Below are 19,481 nucleotides of genomic sequence, written 5' to 3' on the forward strand. Positions count from 1 at the left end.
GAGAGAGGTGTCAAAGATGAATTTAATGAAAGTTTGAGGGCAGGGTTGAAATTTGGTTGCAAAGTTGGTGAAATTGACCCGTTGAGCACAGGTGTAGGAGAAAGCCGCAATGCAGTTGTCAAGTAGCTGAGAAAGACTTGGGAATGGTTTGGAGATACATTTGGAACAAAGAGTTCTCAACATCGCCAACAAGAAGACAGGAATACCTCAGGCCCACACAAGTGCTCATGGCTACACCTTTGTATTGAAAAAAGTGAGATAAATCAAAGGAAAGGTTGTTGAGGGTGAGGATAGGTTCTGCCAGACAGAGAGTGTTAGTAGAAGGGAACAGGTTGGGTTTCTGTTCCAGGAAGAAACAAAGGGCCCCCAGGCCATCCTAATGGAGAATGGAAATGTAGAGAGACAGGATGTCCATGGTAAAGATGACGGGGTCTGGCAGGAGCTGGCAGGAGGCCAAAGAAATGGAAGTTGTTGAAGTGGTGGAGAGCATGTGGGGTGCCCCAGATGTAGCTGGGAAGGGACTGGGGGGATACGATCAAGGAATAAGAGAGAGAGTTGAGATGTAAAAAAATAATTTCATAGCAGGCAAAGGGCAAACAGAGACAACAGGCCTACCAGGGTAGAATTATTTGTAGATTTTAGGTAGGAGATGGAAACAGGCAGTGTGCAGAGTTATTGGGCGAGACTTTGGATGGGAGATAGCCAGGAGTGATGAGATCTGTGATGGTTTGGGAGGTGGGCCTTGTTTTGGTTGGTGGATCATGACTAGTGAGGTGTGTGAGACCTGTTACCTCCCCTCAGCAGGAGAGGTACGGGTCAGTCCACCACACAACAGTGGGTCCACTCTTGCCTGCATGTTTGCTGATGAGGTTGGGCTTGGTGCGGAGTGAGTGGAGAGCTGCGGACTTGGACCCGAGTGGTGGAAGCAAGATGGTCTGCGTGATAGTAGCAGTTGGAAATGAAGCGAAAGATTGGTCGAAGGCCAATAGAGGGTGTTCATGAGAAAGACAATAGACAATAGGTGCAGGATTGGGCCCTTTGGCCCTTTGTGCCAGCACCGCCATTCAAAGTGATCATGGCTGATCATCCCCAATCAGTACCCCGTTCCTGCCTTCTCCCCATATCCCCTGACTGCTATTTTTAAGAGCCCTATCTAGCTCTCTCTTGAAAGCATCCAGAGAACCTGCCACCGCCCTCTGAGGCAGAAAATTCCACAGACTCACCACTCTTTGTGAGAAAAAGTGTTTCATAGAAACATAGAAATTAGGTGCAGGAGTAGGCCATTCGGCCCTTCGTGCCTGCACCGCCATTCAATATGATCATGGCTGATCATCCAACTCAGTATCCCGTACCTGCCTTCTCTCCATACCCTCTGATCCCCTTAGCCACAAGGACCACATCTAACTCCCTCTTAAATATAGCCAATGAACTGGCCTCAACTACCCTCTGAGGCAGAGAGTTCCAGAGATTCACCACTCTCTGTGTGAAAAAAGTTCTTCTCATCTCGGTTTCCTCGTCTCCGTTCTAAATGGCTTACTCCTTATTCTTAAACGGTGGCCCCTGGTTCAGGACTCCCCCAACATCGGGAACACGTTTCCTGCCTCTAGTGTGTCCAAGCCCTTAACAATCTTATATGTTTCAATGAGATGCCCTCTCATCCTTCTAAACTCCAGAGTGTACAAGCCCAGCTGCTTCATTCTCTCAGCAAAAAGAGGAGGATTGGGGGAAGGCAAGGACTCTTCCCACAGAAATAGGTATCGCAGCAGCAGAGGTGATGGAAGAGTAGCTCATCATGCTGGCTGGCTCACGACTCATTGGGGTTGTGGGTGTAGGGGTACAAAGGTGAGGCCTGGGGGAAATAATAGTTGCGCATCTGAGAATCAGGCGACCCGCCCTTTCACCGCTGAGGGATTGGACACCGGTGTGCAGCCGGCGCCGGGCCTCCCTCGGTATTTGGACTTCTGTCGACTCCAGAAGCGGGGAAACTGAAGTCCTCCCCACCCCACCCCACCCCCTTCCCAAGCAAAATGAGAGATGACTTTCGTAGGACCGGAGTCCTGGTCCCGGGAGTGGATGGTAGTTGAGAGACGCAGGCATGAAGCCACTGTACCTTTAACGCCAAATGTCTCTTTGGTCTTGAAGCGGAATAATTCAACGCGCCCAGCAAGTGGGAGTGGTAGTTGGAATATAATCCACATCAAACACATTGCAGCAATTTCATGCAACTCTGAGTTGTAAAGTTAAACGATAATCTCTGTTTATTCAGAACTGGTACTTGTTGAGTTAAACAAATGAGGGTGTATGGGTTGGTCTTGATGCACTGCCTGTGATGATATGCAAATATCTCTTTGTCTTGCACCTAAACTCACAGCGAGTTCCTCTGTCGAAAGGCACCGTGACCCACCTGCAGTGTTCGAGTCAAATTTGCCCAAATTACACAGCACCAAGTGCCTCTCGCTTGCTGCCTGTGCCGTGGAGCAGTGACCGAGCGTAGCAGGTCTGTCAGGTAATAATTTCGAAACAGTTCACTCGTCCCACGCTGTCTCCACACCTGGAAAAAGTTTGCGCCGGGCATTGGGAGCGATCGGGAAAGAGGGCGCAAAGAACCGTTGACGATGTGATGATGTTGCCCATTCAATTCGGTTGATTTTTTTTACCGGTAGGCTTTTAGTTTTGTTTTTGAGACGCGCGTTTTAAAAAAAAAAAAATTAAAAGTCAGTTGTTTTCCTTTGCTTGCAGTAAGATGAGTGTCGGGACAGATAAATCATCGGATGTCCGAGCTGGTGTTTCACAATCCCGGGACCAAGCAGGTAAGCGGTCGCTCTCAGCCTCAAAGCGGGACGTTTAATAAGATGCTCTCGGTTATTTTATTAGACAGTATCGCGGATATTGCTGGAATCTGAATTTCTTCAGCAGAAAGTTATTTTAGCAGAAAGTGCTAAAGATGAGATAACTCCATTGCCGTTACCCTGTGGATGGGACTAATATGTTCTGCAATTATTTTGGCAGATAATGCGATATTCAACTGATTTAAACGGCTTCCTGGGTTACCTGTTCCTTTTTTTTTATATAAAGAGATTTAATTCCAGCTGTTGATCCTGCATAATCAGATGGGCTGGAGTCTGAGAGCTGAGAAAATGTGATTGTCAATATTTGCACTAATTTCACCCCTGCAGGCGATTTCAGAGTGAATGGCAGAAAGTGACAGCTCCCTTGTTCTCTCCTTGTTCGTTCCCGCCCCAGCACACATCGTGGTGCTGCCTCACTCAGATCCAGGTCTGGATTTCAGGAGCAGTCCTAAACTGTTTTCACCCTAATCCAGGATTTTCCTGGAATTTTGATGTTGGCAAAGATCCCAACCACTGAAGGGTTGATTCCAACCTCTCTCTACTGGTGCTGGTTTGAGATGTCCATGATTGGACCCTAATCTCAAACGGAACTCTCTGCCCCAATTGAAGGGTGCTTGACCAGAAACATCTACTCTATTTCTCTTCCCAGGGCTGTTGCTTGATCTGCTGTGAGCTTTGAGCATTTTTGTGTGCTTTAAAAAAAAAAGTCATAATTGCAATAATTTATTCCCATTGAGTGGTTAGCATGCAACAAGAGCTTTTCACTGTACCTCGGTACATGTGACAATAAACTAAACTATTTTGGATTTCCAGAGATGATGAAATGCAATGTGGGGGGATTCATTTCATGTTGGAACATGGTTCATTCTTTGCCAAGGTTCCTGAGGGGTAAAGTACAATATCAGCTCTCACTGGACTTCTGAACTTGCTGTTTAATAAATAATATTTCTGCCTTGGGCACAATTAGAGATTCGAGCATAAACTGCATCCAAATTGACATGTTATTTATTTTTGTCAGATTTCTGTGAAAACTCATTTACCAATACCTAATGTAAAATCTGCTTTGACGTGGTGTCTCTGTGGGGTGATGGGGAGTGTTGTCAAAAAGAGAAACTTTGGGGTGCAAGTACATAGCTCCTTGAAAGGGACAACACAGGTGGTGAAAAAGGCAATTTGGATGCTTGCCTTCATTGGTCAAGGCATTGAGTACAAGAGTTGAGATGTCATGTTGAGATTACAGTTGTACAAACATTGGTTAGGCTGCACTTCTAGTGTTGTGCATGGTTCCATTTACCAGGCTACATGAAGGATGTGATTAAGCCAAAGAGGGCGCAGAAAGGTTTCACAAGAATAGTGCCTGGGTTGGAGGGATTGAGTTGTAAAAAGAAATTGGATAGTCTGGGTCAATTTTCCCTGGAGCACAAGAGACTGCGAGTTGCATGACAGAGATTTCTGAAATAATGACGTATAGATAGACAGAATCTGTTTCCAATGTTAGGGAGTTTAAAATTAGAGGGCATACGTTTAAGGTAAGAGAGAGGAGGCTTAAAAGGAAACCAAAGGCATTTTTTTTCCCTACAAAGTAGTTGGTATCTCTCTGGAATTGAGCTGCCAGAGGAGGTAGTGGAGGCAGGAACAATAATAGCATTTAAGAGGCATCTGGAGAAGTATTTAATTGCACAAGGCATAGAGATATGGAATTAATGCAGGTAAGTGGGAACAGTATAGATAAGCATTATGGTCAGCATAAACATGCTGGACCAAAGCACCTGTTTTCAAAGCTGGACAACTTTAGAAACATAAAAAATAGTGCAGGCGTAGGCCATTCGGCCCTTTGAGCCTGCACCGCCATTCAATATGATCACGGCTGATCATCCAACTCCGTATGCTGTACTTGCCTTCTCTCCATACCCCTTGATCCCTTTAGCCACAAATCCACTACCTGCTATGTATTACCATTTTGTGTATTTTGTGTTTTTATTTCAAACTTCTGTTGCAAATGCTGCACCTTCACTTTAAGTATCTGCTGTAAGTGTTATACAGAATGAGGTACAGTATGTGCTAGCATTTTAAGGGTTTAGAAAGAGAATGTAAAATTCCTACAGGAGACTAGCCTGTTGGCCACTCCCTTGCCCAGCTGCACTTCAGCAGAAGCTGTGGTTGTAATATTGCCTGATTATAGTTCCTGTTATTGTGTTTGTTTTCCCCACTTACCAGTGCTTTTTAGCAACAATGTGAAATAAAGTGTTTGATAGTATTGTTGCACTGTGATACAAAGGGTTATGGGCCAAAATTGGGTAAATTGGACGGACTCAGATAGACCCCTTGGTTAGCATGGACGAGTTGGGCCAAAGTGTCTGTTTCTGTGCTGTATAATTCCATGGCTCTATTTATCGGCTTCATCTGTCAGTGACTGATAGCGACCGAGTCTCTCTTTTATTTTTGTCAATTTTTTTTCTCTTGGATATGTGGCACATTATGGCCATTCATCTTGGTAATTAGGGATCACACTTGGTGGCAGAAGGTTGCGGAGCCACTCTATTGTCACAGAGGAGGAGGACATGAATCCACATGGTCTGCATGAAAAATCCCACTATGCATAACCCCAACACCTGCAAATTCTTTCATTACATTACTTATTCAAGTCCTTTTTGAATCTATCTCCACTACTAGCTCAAGCAGCGCATTCCAGTCCCACACTTTAAAAAAAAATAAAAAAAATCTTTCTTCATTTTTACCAATCGTCTATTCTACATTCCCTCTGTAAGATAGAAGAGTTTCTCTCAACAGTAATTCGATCCATGCCGATCATGATTTCAAGCTTGTTTTTTTGTATGCTGTTTCACATTTGCTTTTTATTCTTTTATTCTGTTCGAAATAAATAATAAAATAAATAAATAAAAGCACCTCAATCTGGTACCCTCACAAAATGCACTGTTCCAGGGAAAATACCCACAGCTTCTCAAATTGGGTTGAGATTGGGGATTTGCAGTTTTTGGTGGGTTATAGAGCCCCGTATACACAATGCAAGAACTGAAGGCACATAGGGTGCTTGCTATTGACAAATGGACAGTGGGAAGGCCTTGAAGTACACCAGCCAGTTCACCTGACTCCATCTGACATATTTTCCTTCCACCTACCGCCATCCATCATCCACCTGCCTCTGTCCTCCAATGCCACCTCATTTTCTCCCCACCCACCCCCATCCTCCTTACCCCACTCTACTTGCCTATCCTTAACATCTTCTCAGTCCACTATTGCCTCTCACCACTTCTTCTATTTATACTGGCTCTTTCCCTCTCTGTACTAATGCAGGGTTCCAACCCGAAATGTTGATCGTTCCTTTCTGCCCACAGATGCTGTTCAGGTTCCACCAGTAGATTATCTGTTGCTCTTGATTGCTGCCTCTCGTGTCTTCATAGTCCGTGCAATCTGACCCTTTCCAATGGTCACTTGAGTATTTTTCATCGTTGTACAAATGATGAAAATCGAGACCTGGAATTCTATCCATGTCGCCCTCTTTACCAAGCTCAGCGTGGTACCTTTATTGCTACCTACTGGCATTGACTGTCTCCGTGCAAGATGGCTGTCACATTTATAAACTAAAGCTGCCATGAAATGCTGTGGAATGTTAGACAAGTTAAATATTTACCTTTCAAAAAAAAAAAAAAAAAACAAGGCCCAAAGTGCTGGAGTAAGTAAGTGAGCCAGACAGCATCCCTGAACAACATGGATAGAGGATGTTCTGGGTCAAGATCCTTCTTTAGTCTATGTTCTCCAGGGATGCTGCCTGACCTGCCAAGTTACTCGAGCACTCTGTGTCATTCTTTTGTAAACCAACATTTGCAGCTCCTTACAGTTCTAACTACGCTTTTTGGAATCCATCATAAAATTGAAGACGTCATTCCTTAATCGTGTTGTTTCCAGTGGGAGGGAAGTTGCTCAGTGATAACTAAGCCTTCATTGCTGGCAACATTCTGAATCTAGCCTACGACTTATCCATGGGTATCTCCAGATGAGAAATTCCAAGCTCATCTTTTAGCGTTTGTTTGTTGCCCAATACAGTGGTGGTGCAGACACAAAACAGCAATGCTTGGATCTCGGGCAATAAATGAGCTGCTGGAGGAATGCGGCATCTTAACTTTAAAACAAGTTTTTTTAGAGATACACTGTGGATACAGGATTTCGGCCCACCGAGTCTGCATTGTCCAGCAATCCCCGTACACTATCCGACACACTAGGGACGATTTACAATTTTCGTCCGAACCCTACAAACCTGTACGTCTATGGAGTGTGGGAGGAAACTGGAGCTCCTGGAGAAAACCCATGCTGTCATTGGGAGAGTGTACAAACCTCATACGAACAGCACCCGTAGTCAGTATTGAACCCTGGTCTCTACCGCTATGCTACCATGCCACCCTGAAACTGAGAGAGTAGAGGGGAGATTGCCAATAGCAATGCAATTTTCTTAGAAATTGCAGTGCAGAAGTAGGTAATTCAGTGTTACTGACCCATAGTCGGTGACCCCACTCCACTGCATCATTGAATAACCGTAATAGATAATAGACAATAGGTGCAGGAGCAGGCCATTCGGCCCTTCGAGCCAGCACCGCCATTCAATGTGATCATGGCTGATCATGCCCAATCAGTACCCCGTTCCTGCCTTCTCCCCATATCCCCTGTCTCCACTATTTTTAAGAGCCCTATCTAGCGCTCTCTTGAAAGCATCCAGAGAACCTGCCTCCACCGCCCTCTGAGGCAGAGAATTCCACAGACTCACCACTCTCTGTGAGAAAATGTGTTTCCTCGTCTCCTTTCTAAATGGTTTGCTCCTTATTCTTAAACTGTGTAATAATCAATCTCTTTGTCTACAATAGATATAGAATTGTCTACAGTGCTAGAACTGCAGCCTAAATATGGAACTGAACAAAGGCATAATTGTTGCTGTCAGTGTTGAGCAAAATTCAAATGGTAATCCTGGCAATGGTGCAATGAATGCTGAGGGATATATATGCTGATTCTTTTCTGCTCAGACAGCAAGGATGCATTGGTAGGAGAAGATTTCCAGCGGTATTTTAAAACCTGTTGACGGCAAAAGAAACTACCAGCTGGCGAATAAAATTAACTGGTGAATAAATTAACTGCCCAGTAAAAAGTGAAAGGCAAATAAAATACTGCAGGTGTGGAAAACTGAAATAATGCCCCCAAAATACTGGAAACAGTCAGAAAGTCATGCAGCGTATGTGGAGAAGGCAACCGAGTCAAAGACATTCCAACATTTTCTGTTCTATTAGGGGAGCATGATCTATTACAAAGTAAAGTTTCTTGGTGAACTACCAGAGATAGTGATCTTTGCATTACTGTATTAGTCATTGCTGAGTAGCATCAATGCCACATTGCTTTCAAATGGATTCCATATTGTTAACAATTTCAGTTAAATCTGGTTAAAACCTGTGTGACTCATCCCCGTGACCCAGATTTTATTATTTGCTCAATCGCAGCATGTAGGCGTTATTGGTTAAGGCAACGTTTATCGCCCGCCCCCATTACCCTAGAAACGTCTGGTGTGCTGTCACCTTGACTCATGTAGCTCTGAGGTGAAGATGTTTGAAGTTACAGTATTTCTACCATCCCCAAGGGAGTTGAGGAGTTTGAAGATGGAGCAACTGTGAAGCATTTCCAAGTTAGGGGGAGGTGTGGAACTTGCATTTTGGGGTGCTAGGATTCCCTTATGCCTGTTGCCCATCTTTTATGTAATGTAAAGACTGGGACAATGATATCAAAGAAACCCAGTATTTAAGAAGTGTGAAGATGAGCACTTGAATTGCCTTGGCAAAGGTTAAGGGATGATTACCCAAAGGTAGCATTGGTACAGGTGGGTGCCCACTGGTCACTGTGGATAGGGTGGGTCAAATGCACTGTTTCTATGCTGGATGCCTCTATAAATTGCATCTTATAAACAGTGCACACAGAAGATGGATTATTTAGTAGTTCAATATCGAAGGATATTATCTGAGTTCCAAATGTGGAGTGCTTAGTTTTGATGGTATTAAGTGTCTTGACTGATGATGGTACTATGTGCAATTTGAAGATAGTTGGAATGCACCTTTGAAAGTCCTGCTGCAGAAAATGCAAGCTTTGACAGAAAATAAACATTTTGACAGATATATGGATAGGAGAGGTTTAGAGGGTTGTGTGGGTCAAACACAGGCTGGTGGGACAAGTGTACATGGGACATGTTGGTCGGCTTGGTCCGAAGGGCCTGTTTCCACACTGTATGACTCTATGACGAGCTCTTTTGGTTGCATTAATAAAAGACTGCCACAATCACAAAACCAGTCGGGAGGCAATGAAACTGGGTGAAGCATTCAGTAAGGAAGTTTGCAACCTGCATCTATCTACAGCAGGAAAAGGTTGCAGTTTTTGTATTGTTTTGCTTACCACCAGATGGAGATTCAGTCTGGCAACTGTGCCCTGAAGGATTTAGCCAAGTTAGTCAGTGCTTGTGCTACTGAACCACCCTTGATGATTTAATGTTGAAGACCCCACCAATGTGTCCTTTGTGCTCTGTTTCAAGTAATCAACATGGAAGAGAAGGTAGGAAGTGAGTTGAGGAATCCTAGTTAAGCAAGCTTGGAACCACTCCATTTTGGGTGCATATGCTACTGCTGTCAGTCTGAATATTTGTCCTCCCAGTGGAATGGGGTGTCCCCTACAATGGTGAAGGAGAGATGTGTACTGTTGATGTGTGGAAAGGTATGAATCCATGACATACTATCGAATAAATGTCTCTCTGTGGCCTGGGTTTGCCTTGTAACATCCATTTCTTGTGCCTTGATTGATGTCGGATTAATTAAGTCAATGTATCGTTCTTTAGTGATGGTTTGAGGCTGCTGTGTGATTAGGTAGTTAATTTCAGCATACAAATAAGTTTCAAACACTCTGCTGTAGGTGAGGAATGATTACCAATCCAAATAAGGAAAGATGATTTACATGGATCAGCAAAATAGATCAGAGTTGTAAAATTCCCACAATTTTTTGCATTGCCATAATCAAGGCCAGTTATCTCTGCCACCACATTGTTAAGATTTATTTTAATTAGCTGAATTTGATTTTCTCAGCTTCTATGGTAGAATTTGACCATGTGCCTGATCAGTTAAAGCTGAAGTGTTCAATGCTACTTTACTAACTTAACCAGTTATGTTATCCTGTGATCCCATTTTTAATATTTATTGATTCACTCGCAGGGTGTTAGGTATTCCTTGCAACGGCAGCATTTATTGTCCATTCATAAATCTGTGCGGTGGCTATGATCTGCCTTCTTGAAGATCTCTGGTCCACTTGGAGTAAACACTCAGTGTTATCGACGAGGATTTTGATTCTGTAACATTAAAGTACAGATCATAAATTTCCAAATAGGATCATGTGTCACTGATGACATCATTGGAAATGATGCTGTTCCCATCCATCTGCTGTCCTTATCCTTGGTCCAATGTTTACAAGTACTATGAACAGTTCCTGTTGAAAGTTGCAGATATTGCACATTGTAGACATTGAATAAAATAGAATAGAAAGCCTTTTATTGTCATTCAAACAGACAAGGTTTGAACGAAATTTCATTCCTACAGTCATAACATTACACAAAAAAAAACAGGACACACACTTAACACAATTTAAACAAACATCCATCACAGTGAATCTCCAACACCTCCTCACTGTGATGGAAGATAAAAGTCTTATCTCTTCCCTTTGTTCTTCTCCCATGGTCCAGCAGTCCAACTGCAGCATCGAGGCGACTGGGGCTCATGATGTTAAAGCCCCCGGCGGGCGATGGTAAGTCCCGCGGCCGTTTAAGCCGCGCTGGGCAATGTTAGGCCCCGCTCTGAGTCATTTAAACCCCGCGATTCCGGCGGGAGAAGTTGCCGTTGCGGGAGATCCATAAAGCGGTCTCCCACCAGGGATCTGCGAGCTCCCGATGTTCCTGTCCACCGGGCCTGCGGCCGGAGCCTCCGAAGCTGCGAAGTCGGGTTGCAGCCACGCGCCACCACAGCTATCCCCGCTCCGAAGTCGGCTAGCTCTGCAATGGCGAGTCCGCAGGCTCTGCGACTGGAGCCCTCAGGTTGGTTCCAGTTGGAGGCCGGCGCCAGCTCCACGATGTTAGGCCCAACGACACCGGAGACCCGACAGGGAAACAGTCGGGTCCCCGTACAGGGAAGAGCTTAAACTGTTTCCCCACCCCCCACATATACACAGCTAAAAAATAATAAAAATTAGACCCAAAAACATACATCTAACGGGAGAAAAATGTTAAAAAGACAGACGGACTGCAGTTGAGCCGTTGCCGTTTGGCGCCGCCACTCCGAGACATGATGTGCTGATGGTGGAGGAGTGAATTTCGAGAGCAGATATGGATGGAATGTCAATGAATGAGGTTGTTACTTCCTTTATTGTATTGAGCCACCACAGTGTTTGAGTAACATTAATCCATGTAAGTGGGGAAATTCCATCATAACTATAAATCTGCCTTTATAAAACAGTTTTTATCCACGGGTAGTTTCTCTACTCAACAGCCAAAAATCTGTAGCCTCCCTTTGAGCTGGTATTTTGTTGGTTCACATGCTTGATCAATGGTGTTTTCTCATTAATGTTTTATTATTATGAATGTTTAGTATTTTCTAAGTCATTCGTAACTATCACCGTATGTCATGTTGTTACTTGTGGGTGGAGCACCAAGGCAAATTCCTTGTATGTGAATACTTGGCCAATAAATTTACTTACTTATACTGTAGATGACGGACAGATAGTGAGGAATCAGAAGGTGGGACCTTCTCTGAGAGAGATCTGGCCATGTAGCCATATATCTTTATATGGCTGGTTTATTGAATAAGAGTCCATTCCAATGACGTACAGGTTTCTAGGTTAATTGGCCTCTGTAAATTGTCCCTAGTGTGTAGGATAGAACTATTGTATGGGGTGATAGTTGGTCGGCGCAGACACAGTGGGCCAAAGGGACTGTTTCTATGCTGTATTTCTAAAGAAGGGAATTCCTGGAATATTGATGGTGATGCATTCAAGACTGTTAAAGGGGCTGAATGTGAGAGGGACATGGTTAGATTTTCTCTTCCTAGCTGTGGTCATTACTTGTGTAAAAAGAATGGTACTTGCAATTATCGGGCCAAGCCCAAATATTTTCCAAGTTGTGCTCTTGTAAGCTTGACTGCAGGTTGAAGATGGGAATGTTTACAGACCCCACTAAATGCTCCATTATCTGCTCTCATGTCTTATTGTGTAGGAAAGAACTGCAGATGCTGGTTTAAATTGAAGATAGACACAAAATGCTGGAGTAATTCATCGGGACAGGCAGCACCTCTGGAGAGAAGGAATGGGTGATGTTTTGGGTTGAGTCTCTGAATAAGGGTCTCAACCCGAAACCTCACACATTCCTTTCTTCCTTATGATGAATCTTCGAAATGGGGAGCAGGATTCTGATGATGGAGACAACTCTGTCTTATTCATACTTTACTAAAGTGCGTTCAATTATCCCAACCAGGACACCTGAAAGGTAAGAGGAAAAGGCAGTTTTGGCTTGGGATCATCCAGTGCTTGCTCGATGCCTTGGGCATTGTAAATCAGGCGTGGCTGCTGGAGTTTTTACCGTTTGAGCAAGGGCCCAGGAGCCGGATCCTAAATACATTGTTTTTGCTGAGCAGTTCATTATTTGCATATTTTCAGTTGGACTGGCTCGGTTCCTCTCTTCTCTGAAAGTAGATGTGAAAAACACGCTCTCAGATATAATCTCGGTCAATTTAGCAGGGAAGTTGCATTTAGCATGGGCAAAATGAGACTTTTAATCTCCATTTGACTTTTTTTTGAGTAAGTGTAGGTTCAACTATCCTGTGATGCATTTGGCTGGTGCTTGATCACCTTTCCTCTTATTTTAAGGTATGATTGATCCACTGGTGTCCTATTCAAGAGCTAGAACTCTCCAAGCGTTTGTTATTTTTTAGCTCCTTCATACTTCAGTTTTGTTTCCAAATCTGATTCTGGATGATCAGCCATGATCATATTGAATAGAGGTGCTGGTCGGAGGTAGGGCCGAATGGCCTACGCCTGCACCTATTTTCTATGTTTCTATCTTGTCCATAATCATTTGACTTGCATCGGACTGGGTATCAAAGTTGAAATCTTCTGGTCTGCGTGGTTAAGTATTGCACACCCACATGTATAGACATTTATATATATATATATATATAGATATATATCTCTATATATCTATATATCTATATCAATATATATCTATATATATCTCTATATATAGATATATATATATATAGATATATATATCTATATATGTCTCTATATATAGATATATATATATATATATATCTATATATATCATCCCCACTCACTCTGAAGCATGGAGAAGTTGCCATAGTAATAGGCTCTCAGTAATTTGCATATTTCAAACTAATTTTCATACTGGAGCCTCGTGAGAAGGAAGGATTTACATACTGGAGGAGAGGAGGCAGCCCATGTATGAGCAAAGGGGAGCTCATTTGAAATTCAAATTAGATGCCCAACAGAACTACAGTGTTTGTGGAGAATTAAATAACATGGAAACATAACAAAAGTTGTTCCCTTCATCCAACACTAAATCCCCATCCCTGGATCACTTGTGCCTCCTGTGCACTGCACCTGTGCCAGGCTGCCCAGTTAGACATGGACTCATTCCTTGCCCATGCCTGTTCCTTGCAGCAACGGGTGCTAAAAAGTGCAACTGAAAACATCCCAAACTGCACAGGGCAATGTGACTCACTGCAGCTTTTAGAGAGCAAACTTGCATCCCATGTACCTTGGAGGGGTCTATTTTGCTGCCTTCCCCTGCTCTTCTTTACTCTTTCATCCCACTTTAGTGCTTTTGTTTCAGAGATACCGCATGTAAACAGGCCCTCTGGCCTACTGAGTCCACGCCACTAGTTCTATGTCGTTCCACTTTCGCATCCACTCTCTGCACACTTGGGGTAATTTACAGAGGCCCATTAACCTAGAAACCCGCACACCTTTGGGATCCTGAGAAAGTGGGAGGTTAGCTATTTGGGACGAACCTCTGTTGCCACAGCATCTAAATCCTGGAACTGCCGACACAAAAACACTGTGGGGATGCCTATGCCAGAAGGATTACACAAGGATTGTCCAACTCGAGAGCAGTTACAGACAGAAAATAAATGTTGGCCTCACTTGTAATTGTCACTAAAGAATGAATAAGGGGAAAATAATCATTTATTATCCAAGTACCGAGAATAGGTCGCATCTGGCCACCCAAAAGGCCTCTATTAATAATAATCAAGCTGTAAGATGATGAAGCTCCCTCTAGTGCCACAGACCATGAGTTTGTAATTCTCACTGCTTCAGTAAATGGAACTGTTCTGAATATTCATACTTTATTTTTTATGTCAGGTATTGAACAGAATGGCCATGGCTATACTCGGCAGGTGAGTGTTACTCAGTCAAATTCTTCATGTTGAAATTTCTTTATTCCAACTCATTGATAAATCATACTTTCCTCATTAATAATTTTAAGGCACAAGCACCAATATAACAGCCACAACTATTTACCACAAAGGGAATGTTAGATTTCAACTTGGTTTAGTTTAGAGATACAGCATGGAAACAGGCCCTTTGGCCCACCGAGTCCATGTCGACCAATAATCACCCGTACACTGGCTCTATCCTACACACGAGGGACACTTTACAGAGGCCAATGAATCTACAAACCTGCACGTCTTTAGAATGTATGAGGAAACTGGAGCACTTGGAGAAAACCCACGCAGTCACAGGGAGAACATACAAACTCCATGCAGACAGTCCCCAGTCAGGATCCAACCCGGGTCTCTGACATTGTAAGGCAGCGACTCTACAGATGTGCCCCTGTGCCACCCCCAAATTTTAGATTAGGAATACTGGTTTGGTTTAGTCATTACGATCAATGATTAAGCCTGAGGTATAGACGGGGCTCGATTCTGTCGGGGTTAGAAGGTTGTTGGCAAAGTTAAGTTAAAAGAAGAAAATTCTGTAATACTCAGCATGTCAGGCAGCATTTTAGAGGAGGGAACTGTTAACATGTCTGGTTAATGACTTTTCATTGACCTTCTGAGGCAGTTTTGCATTGAGACTGAAGTAGGGTTTAACATTGGACATGTGAGACTTTACCATTAGGTGGTTTGAATGGAGTCGATAATCTCAGTTCCTGTTCTATCATTAGCTGATCTTTAAATCCCATATCTCATGGTGTCATTTACTGCCTTAGTCTTGCTCACCCTCTCCCACAGCAGAATGACTACCTGAACTTCTGTATCTCTGGACCAGCAATCAGCACTCCCCCTTACACCAATCCACTTCCCTGCACCATCTACTGCACCCCTCCACCTTCATCCCAACTTCTCTAATTTTCCAGCCACAAGAAACCCAATGTCCCCACATTTTGCTGGAGCCTGCGCTGGCCCTTCACCTCCAATATATCTCGTGCAAGTAACAAAAATGCTGTCAAAAATATTCAGCAATCAGGCAGCACCTATGGAAAGATTTGAATCTATGAGCTTTCATCAGAACCAAGTTGTTGACTTTTTCTGAGTCCACACATATTATCTGCATTGCTGCATTTTCCAGCATTTTCTGTTTTTACATACGATTTCCATCATCTATTGGAAAAAAAATGTTTTTCTCAGAACATGTACATCCTTCTCTACATCTATTAATACTTACGGCAGCGCACAGCGGTAGAATTTCTGCGTCACAGCGCCAGAGACCTAGGTGGCGTCCGTGTGGAGTTTGCACGTTCTCCCTGTGACAGCATGGGTTTTCTCCGGGTGCTCTGGTTACCTCCCATGCTCCATGGACATGCAGACTTGTAGGCTAATTTACTTCTGTAAATTGTCCCTAGGGTGTAGGATGTGAAACTGGGATAACGTAGATCTACTGTCCAGGTGATCGTTGGTCGGTGCGGAATCTGTGGGCCAAAGAGCTTGTTTCCACACTGTATCTCTAAATTAAGCCAGCATGCTTCATTCTTTACCTGCCGCATGCTGCGTTTCCCATGGGAGTGTTACATTTGGGCGTTGCAAGAGATTTGCTCAATATTTCATGTGCCCAACCTTCCTTGGAAATGTAGAGACAGGGTTGTTCTACATCTAACTTGCATTACATCACCCCAAGGTGGTAGTATTTGATAGTGTAGAAGGCGAATTAAATTTCAATGCCTGGGTCCTGATGATGTCTAAGACTAAGGAGCAAACCTGCTAACGGGCCATTTGGAGCGTAAAGATCACGGGATAATTGTTCTTCACTGAATCTTATCCAACAAGAGTCGGCACTTTCAGAAGGGGTGAGCAGGAAATGGGGTTTAGTCATAGATTCCATATTGACTTCTCTCATGCTGTGCTCAGTTAACTCGGAAAGTTTAGGTTGACAAAAGTTAATCGGAACATTTGGACCATTTAACTACCTGAAGTTTCTTTGTGCTTGAGTGGGATATCTCTGCCCATTTGCTGGCCACATGGCTAGTGTTTTGTTTGTTTTCTTTCCTTTCTTTTAGAATCACTTGAGTTGAACCATTTGCTATTGAGCTGCAGTGGGAGTGGGTGGAGGGATGATCTCAGTCAGAGGTTGTGGTTAGTGTCGGGAAATGAGTGCTTGTAGGAGTGGGAATTTGCATACAGAGGGAAGGTGGGGCCCAGCCTACCCAGTCCAACCTGTTTGGTTTATGGGCTTGTGACTACACATTCAGTGACATTTAACACTCTTAGTGCATCTTGTGCTTCAGCTGCAAGTTGAGAGTACAGAAGCCTTTGTAGAAGTGCGTAGTGTTTGTGGGTGAGTGGGGAGGGTTGCTGGGGTAGTGGGTGTAGCAAGGACAGTCAATTCTCAGAAATGTATTAAAATGCCACAAAATATCCTGTTAGATCAACCTTTTATTTTGTATTTTTGGTTACTTATTTTAAATTGTCATACTACAATTTATAGAAACATAGAAAATAGATGCAGGAGGAGGCCATTCGGCCCTTTCGAGCCAGCACCGCCATTCATTGTGATCATGGCTGATCGTCCCCAATCAATAAAACGTGCCTGCCTTCTCCCCATATCCCTTGATTCCACTATCCCCTAGAGCTCTATCTAACTCTCATTTATAATGGTTGTGCACAAAAAATAAAACAGAATTATCCGTAAACAAAGCGTTTTATCTCGACCCGAAACGTTGCCTATTTCCTTCGCTCCATAGATGTTGCCTCACCCACTGAGTTTCTCCAGCATTTTTGTCTACCTTCGATTTTCCAGCATCTGCAGCTCGTTCTTAAACATTTTATCTTTGCATGTCTGTTTCCTTTGTCAAGTAGTTAGATTCAGTGAGCCCTGTTACCACATCCCAGAGAGGCTCCAATTTTCCAAACTCTACACTGTACTCTTGAGTATTAACTCAGGACCGAATGCCTGTGGGGGTTCTGAACCATCCCCAGATTAATACTTAAAGCATTGGTATTAGAAATAAATTATCATGGGGTCAACTGGTTTGGTCATGTGAGCCATGTGGTTCAGGAAGATAACATGTTTCTAACCTGGTGTGTGCTGTTGGTCAGGCTGCAATGCTGATGTTTACATTAAACTTCCATAATCCTGAATAAGGGGACAGCTGTGTCTCCTGACCAGGATGTGGAAGATCAGGATGCAGACCCTGCTATTGGAAATTGACGGCTAGATGCTTCAGGGACGCTTGGACTATAGGAGTTATAGGTGCAGGCTATCTCTGACGCTCTGGTTGAATGTTGATGGGTCCCTGATGTCTGGAATGGCATTGGTGTTGTCTGCACAAAACTGAATTCTATTATGTCTTATGTTTGATGCCGGTTACTTTCCATTTTCCAGATCAAAACTGAGGACCAGAGAGACTCGCCTCCACAGGTACCAGCAGAGATAGATCATGATTGATGCAGATGTCAGTGAATGCGTATTTGCACAGCTGAAAGTGGATTGTTGCACACACCATCCATTCACCAAGGCAGCTGTCGTTGTGCGAAATAGCATTTCAACTTGTGCATTTGCAGCCTCCTCAGATAAATATTATTTATTTAAGGAAAATATTTATGTTCGGATTCCTCTGTTGGGATGGCGAGTGAGATTGGATTGGGAGTGGGGATGAGGTGTTTGAAATTGATTGCCTGAGATTGCATTGAGAGCAATTGAGACTGTATGGCCATGGGGTGTGGGTGAGGAGGCAGGATTGGTGCGGGCATTGATTATATTGGGAAGTGGAGGTTGGAAAGGGGCAGAAAGGGAGCAAAGGGATAACATTGTGGGTGGGGTGAAATTGGGATGGTGGTGTTTGATGATGAAATGTGGGGCATGTTTTGTGGGGAGAGAGTGTGATATGATTGGACTCAATTGCAAGCACTGGGAATCTGTTTATGAAGTGAATAGCTTTACTAGGGAAGATATTCTGAGTAGGAGCTGGGATGTTGCAGGTCATAACTCCGAGACTGACAAGTACCCTGTTCCCTTAGGACCTGCAGCCACTTCACACCTTGCAGCAATTGGTGGTCGTACCTGGGCATCACCTGCAAACAGCAGCAACGTTCCTCATGCCTCAGGCACAGCAGAACCATCAAGGTGATCTATTATGTAGGAAGGAACTGCAGATGCTGGTGTAAACCGAAGATAGATACAAAAAGGTGGAGTAACTCTGTGGGTCAGGCAGCAGTGTGTCAGAGTCTGAAGAATTGTCCCGACCCGAAACATCATCTATTCCTTTTCTTCAGAGACGCTGGCTGACCCGCTGAGTTACTCCAGCTTTTTGTGTCTAAGGTGATCTATTGTTCTGCTCTCGGCGACTTACTTACACACATATATGTAATTATATCAGTATGTCATGGAGTATTCCAGGGAAACAGAAAGGCCTGATTTGTTTGGGGCAGCACGAGAGGAATAGCAGGGAATGTTGTGGAGGTTGGGGATGGTTAAAAAACCACATCCCATTTGGGTTGACTGTTGGAGAAAGACCAATATTGAACTGGAATGAAAATTAAATCGGCGGGTGAGAATGTATCTGTGGAAAGAGATATCGAGTTAACATTTCAAGTTGAAGACCCCTTTAATTGATTTAAAAAAAAAATTGAAACATGAATGATTTCTCTTTCACAATGCAGCCTGACTTGCTGAGTGCTTCCAGCGTTTTCTACTTTGAGTTTAGATTGCCAGTTTATATGCAGTTTTGGATTTTCAGACAGTATTCAGGGTTGGGGTTGGGTGTGCTTCGAAACAATGCTGCTCCAGGTTGGAAGAGGATGAAGCAATGCATTTGAATTGGGTTGGCGGAGATAGACAAATGCCTTCATGTGGGCAGTGGAACACCTTGCTGGATTAAGCTGCTCAAGGTAGTGGGACGCCTGATTGGGTCAGAGTAGAGGAATGCATGAATAGGAGACACAAGAGACTGCACATGATAGAATCTGGAGGGAAAGGCTCCATCCGCAGGAACTCAGTAGGCCAGGCAGCATCCGTGCAGGAAAATGGACATAGGAGATGGCCTATGTAAAGAGGTGATGGATTGGTGTGGGTCAAGTGATATGTGGATCCAGGTGAGGA

At 43.7% G+C, this 19,481-nt stretch overlaps 1 protein-coding gene across 1 annotated transcript in view; it reads left to right on the plus strand.

Moving 5' to 3' along the window:
* Positions 1-2,061: 2,061 nt before the first annotated feature.
* The window catches only part of pou2f3 (POU class 2 homeobox 3), a 31,412-nt gene continuing 13,992 nt past the window's right edge, over positions 2,062-19,481 (plus strand). Inside the window, exons 1-5 of the mRNA XM_055660750.1 lie at positions 2,062-2,506; positions 2,740-2,810; positions 14,307-14,341; positions 17,766-17,801; positions 18,401-18,506. Coding sequence (XP_055516725.1) covers positions 2,744-2,810; positions 14,307-14,341; positions 17,766-17,801; positions 18,401-18,506 — 244 coding nt within the window. The 5' untranslated portion in view covers positions 2,062-2,506; positions 2,740-2,743. The remainder of the gene's footprint in view (positions 2,507-2,739; positions 2,811-14,306; positions 14,342-17,765; positions 17,802-18,400; positions 18,507-19,481) is intronic.

This window comes from Leucoraja erinacea, chromosome 32 (genome assembly GCF_028641065.1).
Source record: "Leucoraja erinacea ecotype New England chromosome 32, Leri_hhj_1, whole genome shotgun sequence".
NCBI lineage: Eukaryota > Metazoa > Chordata > Chondrichthyes > Rajiformes > Rajidae > Leucoraja > Leucoraja erinaceus.